Source organism: Oryx dammah, unplaced genomic scaffold (assembly GCF_014754425.2).
Source record: "Oryx dammah isolate SB20612 unplaced genomic scaffold, SCBI_Odam_1.1 HiC_scaffold_12, whole genome shotgun sequence".
Taxonomy (NCBI): domain Eukaryota; kingdom Metazoa; phylum Chordata; class Mammalia; order Artiodactyla; family Bovidae; genus Oryx; species Oryx dammah.
In genome coordinates this window covers 50,392,812-50,401,282 of record NW_024070196.1, presented here as the reverse complement: position 1 = coordinate 50,401,282, position 8,471 = coordinate 50,392,812, and the positions used below count along the sequence as shown (strand labels likewise).

General features: G+C 50.7%; 1 protein-coding gene across 4 annotated transcripts in view; it reads right to left on the bottom strand.

Moving 5' to 3' along the window:
- Positions 1-399: 399 nt before the first annotated feature.
- Positions 400-8,471, bottom strand: part of SCARB1 (scavenger receptor class B member 1) — a 93,818-nt gene continuing 85,746 nt past the window's right edge. For 2 of the 4 annotated variants that reach the window (XM_040250596.1, XM_040250595.1), the window contains exons 12-13: positions 6,202-6,330; positions 400-1,346 (exon numbers count right to left, since the gene is read on the bottom strand). In XM_040250596.1, the coding sequence (XP_040106530.1) occupies positions 6,202-6,330 (129 nt within the window). In that variant the 3' untranslated portion in view covers positions 400-1,346. The remainder of the gene's footprint in view (positions 1,347-6,201; positions 6,331-8,471) is intronic. The other 2 variants (XM_040250593.1, XM_040250594.1) reach the window with 2 other exon arrangements.

The following is an 8,471-nucleotide window of genomic DNA, read 5'->3' as shown; positions in this document are numbered from 1 at the left end:
ATTCTTGAAACAGTGGAGAGGCAGGCCTGCAGCCCAGTCTCTGAGAGACACTCATGGCAGCAACCAGAAAATGAGATGCTAGCTAAAAAGAGCCTGGGGCTTCCCAGCTGGTGCTAGTGACAAAGAACCCGCCTGCCAGAGCAGGGGATCCAAGAGATGCAGGTTCGATCCCTGGGTCGGGAAGATCTCCTGGAGGAGGAAATGGCAAGCCGCTCCAGTATTCTTGCCTGGGAAGCCCCATGGACCAGAGGAGCCTGGCAGGCCACAGTCCACAGGATCACAGAGAGTCAGACACAACTGAAGCGACTTAGCACTCAAGAAGAGCCTAGAACTTCCCATGGAACCGCAGCCCACCCCCAACCCAGCCTCCCACAAACAGGCGGTTACAGACTCAGGCGATCACTTTTAAAAAAGGTTTATTACTTCAATTGTGAATTATTTTTAAAAGATGATATTCAGTTTTTCTTCCAGTAGAAAAGAGACAGAGGCTTGTCCCAGAGACCAGGAGTCCCAGATGGATGGTTCTCCTGACCAGACAGCCAGGCTGACGTCCCGGACGGAGCCTCTCTACCTCTGCTCTGGCATCTGGTAGCTGCAGACCTTGGTGGGGAGCAGCTCAGGGCACAGCCTCCCGCCACCCCAGCCAGGAAGTGACCGGCTCAGTATACAGGATGATGTCAGTTTAGGCTGGAGGGAAGGGACCCGGACATCCAAACCCATGATCCTGCAGGGGGTTTAGGATGCATCTCCATTTCTGAGGCCCAGATGGGTGTCCAGTGGCTACAGCTCTGGTCCGGGCTGGGTGCTGAACCACAAAACCTTGCCCACCAGGTTCGGGCACAAGAAGTCAGCACTCCTAGGCTGGATTTGGGGACAGTGGCGGCCTCTCAGGGTAAACACCCTGTCCTGCCTGGATGAGCCACCAGGAAGGGGCTGCAGTGTTTCAAGACAGATGGAGCGGGCCGCTGGGGAGAAGTGATGTGAGTCATTAAGAGCCTGGGCTAGGGGACCCCGTGCCCATAGCACCTATGGTCAGGCCTGTGGATTACTTGGAGAGACGTTTCCAGAAGAGTCCTTGTTGACCAGTCTTTACCCCAAGTCTCTCAGCAGCGGCTCCATCCCTGAGTGTCTGCACACACCTGTGCACACGTGTGGACACGTGCCAGGGCATGCGTGTGTATGTGTGTGTGTGTGTGTGCACGTGGAATGTGCAGGAGGTGGGGGGCTCAGACTTTGGGACTGGTGGGCTGTCCACTGAGCGAGTCCTGAAGAAGCGGTGTGTAGGGGCTGGGAAGCTGGTCTTGCTGAGCAGCCAGACTGGGCTGGCTGATGGCATCTTTGGAACCCTGTGGAGAAAAGGCAGGGGGTGCTGCATCACTAAGGCCAGCCACCAAGCCCCGCCCACACCCCGCCCCGCCCCTGCACATCCTCCACCAGGATGGAAACCCCCCTGGGAGTCCCCATCAGCAGCCCCCACCAATCAAGCTTGAGATGAGAAAAGACTGGAGTGACCTACAGACTCCTCGGCTGCAACTGTAAGGGTCTCCCTATCTCATGAAACACCATCCCGCCCTGCTCTCAACCCATTTTAGAGATGGGGAAACTGAGGTCCAAAGGGACTCGCCTAATCCAGAGAGAAGGGCAGAGCAAGGAGTTCAGGGCTTATATAAGCAATACTGTCGACACAGGAAAATTGGAAACTGCCTAAATGTCCACTGATATCATAATGCATCGAAAACATAGAGTCGCAAGGTGGTAGTCAACCTACACAGCTGTCTCAAACAGAAAATTGAGAAAGGGAAAACCAGCTGCAGAGTGATTAATACAGCATGTCCTCCAGAGATAATGTTTCAAAAACTGAACTGTTGCTCATGGATACAGATTTAGAGGGGGGAAACAGGCACGGACCAAATTCCTAGAAATGATTGTCTCGGGATAGGGGGTGGGGCTGTGGGGCTTGGGGGGTGGGGCAAAGGGCATACAGTGGAAAGGAGAGCTAGGACAAGAAGTGAACAATTGCTGCTGCTGAGCCTGGGTGAGAGGGAACTCGGTGTAGTTCATCTAGCTTTACTTTTGTTTTTTAATTTCACAATTTAAGAAAATTTCATGAAATTAAAGAGACATGGATGGACCTAGAGTTGGTTATACAGAGTGAAGTAAGTCAGAGAGAGAAAAACAAATATTGTATATGAACGCATGTATGTAGAATCTAGAAAAAAAATGGAACAGATGAATGTTTTTGCAGGGCAAGAATGGAGAAGCAGATGTAGGGAGCAGACATGCGGACCCAGGGGAAGGGGAGGGCGGGCCGAGCTGGGAGATCAGGACTGACATGTGGGTACTGCCATATGTAAAACAGATAGCCAGTGGGAAGCTGCTGTATAACACAGAGAGCTCAGTTCGGGGCTCTGTGCTGACCTAGATGGGTGAGATGGGGGTGTGGGAGGGAGGCTCAAGAGGGAGAGGATATATGCATGCATATAGATGAGTCACTTGTTGTACAGCAGATCCTGGCACAACACTGAAAAGCAATCATACTCCAACAAAAAAAATTTTTTAAGGTAAGCTGTGATAGTAAAACTGGAGGTAACTTTTCATCCCCCTAAGCCTTCTATCTTCATTCCCTTTGAAGAATGGAGAGAGATGCCTTCTTGCCCAGCAGCTGTGGCTGGAAAACCCCCAAAACCCCTGCCAGCTTGGACCTTGCTCACAAAGCCCAGAGGTCTGCTTCACTGCAGGGTGGGGAAAAATCAAACCCCACTCTTGGCAGGACCAAGGGGAAGGTGAAACTCCTGGCTCCTCTCCTGTGGGACTGATCTCAGGCTACCCAGACTGAGCCACATTCCAGCCAGGACCAAGGGTGGGGCAGTGTCAGAGCGAGACCAGTGACCCCTGCTGACCCAGACTCCCACATACAGGCAGCATGCGGACAGTCGGGGTGGCAGGTGAGGGGCAGACTCTCAGCAATGTGGACCCAAAGAACTATGACTGGAGACAGCCTCACTCAAAAGTGATCAGTTCTAATGAGGTGGATGAAACTGGAGCCTATTATACCGAGTGAAGTAAGGCAGAAAGAAAAACACCAATACAGTATATTAACGCATATATATGGAATTTAGAAAGATGGTAACGATGACCCTATATGCGAGACAGCAAAAGAGACACAGATGTAAAGAACAGACTGTTGGACTCTGTGGGAGAGGGAGAGGGTGGGATGATTTGAAAGAACAGCATTGAAACATGTATATTACCATATGTGAAATAGATCACCAGTCCAGGTTCAATGCATGAGGCAGGGTGCTGGGGGATGGTGCACTGGGATGACCCTCAGGGATGGGATGGGGAGGGAGGTGGGACGGAGGGTCAGGATGGGGAACACATGTACACCTATGGCTGATTCATGTGAATGTATGGCAAAACCCACCACAATACTGTAATTAGCCTCCAATTAAATTTTTTTTAAAAAGTGAAAAGGGAAACTGCTTTTCCAAGAAAGACACATGTAACAAACCCTCAAGGAACCAGAACCTGAGACAGATTCCTCCTCCTCCTCCTGTTCCCTAACACTGTCCTTTAACTGAGTAATGAGGACTTGGAAATAATGAGACTCATGAGAAGGTAAGAAAGATAGATCAGGAACATGATCTGCAGGGCTGCCTACTACAGTTGTCCAGGTTGATCACTGCACAAAGGCATTCAGCCACGCGGGCTATACATGGGTTGTATTGTGTGTTCTAAACCTTCGGTCCTAAAGCAGGCCATGTCTGCACAGAAGGGCTGTCTTTTTCTTACTCACATAAAGACATCTTTCTGGGCTAGCAGCTCAAGGTCACCCCATGCCCAAGTGCAAGGCAAGGTGTGGGATCTCCCTCAGGTGTTCAAAACAGGTTAGAGGCTTCCCTGAAGGGATTCTAGGTCTTCTGGACCACTGGCAACTTCTCAGGTGCCTGCCTGGCCCCCTAAAACAGCACGAACAGGACACTGCCTTCCCCAAGCACACATGACTGGGGATAGGGGTCTCATCTGGGCTGGGTCTCATCTGGGCTTAGCCTTCCAGAAGGCAAGGCAATAGCCTCTTTAATCAAAAACTTCTCTGGGACTTCCCTGGTGGTCCATAAGACCACACTGCCAATGTACGGGGCACAGGTTTGATTCCTGGTCAGGGAACTAAGATCCCACATGCTGTGTGGTATGGCCAAAAGATTTTTTTAAAAAAGCCTTCCCTGATAACTTGAAGCTTGAATTCTGTTGGTAAAGTCAAGAGGAGACTCCAATGTTTGGTGTGGGGTTTTTTTGGAGGGGGCAGGGAGCAGTGGGCAGGATATCCTGGTTGTGTCCAGGGAGGCACAGCCACAGGGCTGAGACCTCACAATCACCAGCTCTATCTGTGCTAAAAGCAAATAACCCACTTCTAGGAAGACCTCACCCTTACACCCCCAGAACACCAAACAAGTTTCTGCAGAAGGGAATTTTGGCTGGAAGGGGGAGGGGTATCCAAGGGGCCAAACTGTACCTAAGAAGGTGTCCCAGAGGAATTCTGGGAGAGAGGAAGGAAAGCGGGGTACCCATCTCTGGCTAGGATGTCCTGCTCCCAAGCTCAGGAGGACACCTCCTTAACACTCAGCCCTGACGTGGTCGGGCTCTCTTATCCCCAGATCGGCAGGAGAAGCCCCCCAGAGTCTGGCTGGGGACACAGCTGTCCCTCCCTTCTGCTCCTCGCAGGGACTGGCAGCGCCTGCCAGCAAACACACCCACGCCCAGCACTTGGCGTGTTCCGTTTTCTCTCCTCCTCCAACCCTGGCAGTCGAAGCAAACTGGAGCAGCCAACTGGCCCCAAAGAGAAGGGCTGTCGACTCGTCCTCAGGCTTTAGCTCTCAAGAAAGCTATTTAAACCCAAGCAGGCACAGCCCCAGAAGCTGGCGAGGGCGGCACATTTTTCAGAAACCAAAATAACAGCTATGATCAGAGGCACAACCATAGTGCGACTGACTCACTGCTGCCCAAACCCCAACAGCAGGGCTCAGAGCTCTGCCTGTCACCTCCCCTGGCTGGACCTGGCTCTCCTAAGACCTCAGACCTAAAGGAACACAGCTCAGAGGGAGGTGAACCCACAAGGCACCAGCCTACTTCTCCCGCAGGTAGGTTGTCAGATACAGAGAGGGCAGCTCATTAAATGTGAATTTCAGGTAACCAACAAACAGGTTTTCAGTATAAGCGTGTCCCGACAATTGCATGGGACACACTTAGGCAAAAAATCATTCACTGTCTACCTAAAATTCACATTTAACTGAGCATCTCTTTGCTGCTGTTATTTCTTGGGAGTTTTTTGGGTTTGTTTTTGCTCAATCTGGCAATCCTACCTTCAGACTGAGTTCTGGATATATAATGGGTGCCCAGGTGATGCCTAAATTGTTTCTTTCTTGGTCAGTCATCCCAGATTCACTTAAACCAATCTATATCAGGGACTTCCCTGGCAGTCCAGTGGCTAAGACTCCACGCTTCCAATGCAGGGGACGTGGGTTCGATTTCTGGTTGGGGAACTAAGATGCTACACTCCGCAGGGCACAGCCAAAAATAAATAAATAGACCAATCTACTCATAATCCCCTTGGTCGTGTGCGCTCAACCGTGTCCAACTCTTTGCGACCCCATGGATGGTAGCCCGCTAGGCTCCTCCGTCCATGGGATTCCCCAGGCAAGAATGCTGGAGCAGGATGACATTTCCTTCTTCAGGGGATCTTCCCAAGCCAGGGATCAAACCCACGTCTCCTGCACTGGCAGGCGGATTCTTTACCAGTGAGTCACCAGGGAATTAAAATAACACATTCCCGGGGCCCGTCCATGATTCTATTTCAGGAGGTTTAGAAGAATGTCCTCAGATCTTCATTTTTAGCAGACTTCCCCAGAAGAGTCAATTGGACCGGAAGTCTGAGATGCAGCTGACCTAAACCTCAATCTTGCCTTTTTAACACAACCTTGAAAATAAGACACCAGCCCACTAGTTGCCCTCCATCCCCTACCACCCCTGGGATCACTCAGAATGTAAGAAGACAGCAAAGTATACAAGTACATATTTTCAATCTGTAGACAGGTGAAGTGCAGGCTGAAGAGATGTATAAGATCCAAAGAGTTTCAAGGTGCCAGAATTCTACTCACTACGAGAGGAGGTGGGGGGTGGGGCGGGGCATTACCTGGTACCCACCTACAGTCTTGCTTCTTGCAGTACAGTCCCCTTGGGAGCTGATGTCATCAGGAATTCAGAATAGGCCTGAACGGCCTCCTTATCCTTTGAGCCCTTTTTAAAACTAATCCAAAATAAATAGCATTTCTCCTAGAAGATAACCAAGCTAATTTATAGTTGCCGTTGCAGCTGAACACACATGGTTTTATAGGTTTCTTCAATTTGCAGCGTTCTTCAAAAAGCAGAGGGTGGGGTACAGAACTTTCGCGTCCAACCACCATTAATGATTACAGTTGGGAGATTTGGGAAGTGATAGTGCCCTTCACCGAAGACAGATACACCAGCATCTTCAGGAAACACATTTGGTCAGATGGGCAAACTAAAAAGGGTCTTTCGGCCTGAAAATTTAGGCCAAGTTGAGGAGGGGCGATGGGCCATGGTGCGCAAGGTGGCTCGGCCTAGTCTCAGAGAGGTGAGCAAGTGGCATGTGAAGAATTTCATGCTGTACTGACTGAGCTAGCAGATGGCGTTTTAAATAGACCAGAAACAGAGGTGTTTCTGTTTAAAATAATTTTTGTTTTCAAGAATGACTTGAACAAAAGAATGTCTTTGAAGAGAAATTAAAATATGTTGAGTTTAACGACGTGCCATTCTTTTTTTTTTTCCTCAGGGGAAATATATAAAAACACAAAAGGCCTAACCCTTGCTAAACCAAAAAATACACGTGTTTGTCATTCAGCTGTGTCCAGCTCTTTGCGACCTCATAGACTGTAGCCTGTCAGCTCCTCTGTCCAAAATACACAATGGGATAAATTTCATTGATTGGGCCCTCAATATAACCTGTGGGGAGGGAGCCTCACCATCATTAATAGAAATGATGAATAATCGTATGGGACTTGGGAGACAAGGACTCGGGGTGGGGGTGAAGCAGGGAAGTGTTCACATCCTGCATCCTCAGTCTCCTCCCCCTTCCCCTTCTGATGGACCATTAGGAGAGAAACAGAGGGGACAGAGGGTGGGGGCTGTCTGGCCCCGTCCCTCACCAGCTGCTTCCCTTGGACCTGCCCACCTCACCCCCACCCCCATCCCCGCCTGTGTGGCTGTGTATGTCTTCACTCCTGGAAACCCACGGTGATGCTGGGCCTGGGGAGTCATCCACAGACTGGGGGCTAGGGCCTCTGGTCTCCTCTGTCCTCCAGCATAATTCCAAACACCATCACAAGTTTCCTTCTGCTCTGGCTGGGGCAGTGACAGAGGACAGGGTCCCCATCGGTCATTGGGGGCTCAAGACACCAGAGGCCCTGGTACCCTCACATCAGTGCAAACCTTTTCCCCCGAAGGATGGGGAATTTGGAAGAGAAATGGTGATAAAGGTCTGAAAGCCCAGGTTAAGAGCCTGGAAAGGTTTATCATCGCCCCAGCTACCAACAAGCAAGCAAGCATGCAATCTGTCTCTGAGAAAAAGGCAAAAGAGCAAAGGCTGTTTGCCAAAGCTAAAGCAAGAAAGTGGGTGTTGCAGGTGGCCCGAGGGGGCAGCAGGGAAGCTGGGCAACCCCCCTCCAAGGCCCAGGCCTAGGGCTCCAGGAAAACTTGGAGTTGGGGGGCCCAAAGTGGGGGTTTCTGGTTCATGGATTCAATATGGCCTTGCAAGACTCTGCCACTGAGTGGTGTCCGCCGTCTACCAGCTAGCTACTCACCCAAGTCCTCTGCCCCGGGGGCCCTTGTCACCATGTGATGGCAGTAACCTGCCTAAAGCCCCCTGGTCTCCAGACCTCACATCCTATTCAGGTCTGTACCCCCTAAACTGTGCAGTGTCCCCGCAAAATAAGCTGTGAAAGTGTCAGCTAATGCCATGAATGAATTACTGAATGATGCTAAATCAAGAAGGGGTTTTCCTTGGGACTTCCATGGCAGTCCAAAGGTTAACACCATGTGCTTCCACTGCAGGGGGCAGAGGTTCAATCCCTGGTCGGGGAGCTAAGAGCTTGCAGGCCCTGCTGCAAGGCAGGGGGAAAAAGCCCAAGGAAGAAAAGAAAGAAAGGGGGTATTTGTTGTCCCCCAATCTTCTTCCTGACTTTGAATGGCAGATGCCCCAGGACTGGTTCTTCAGGGCTCCTGTGCCTGAATACTTGCTCCCATTCTGGTCCAAGCCAGTATCCTAGCTCACCTGAGCCTCCTCACTGGTCCCCCTGCTTCTGCTCTCTCATTGGAAGGCCTATTAATAGTTGCCACATGTCAACCGACCCAGTCACTCCTCTCCTTAAACCCGTTATTGATCAGAGACATATCAA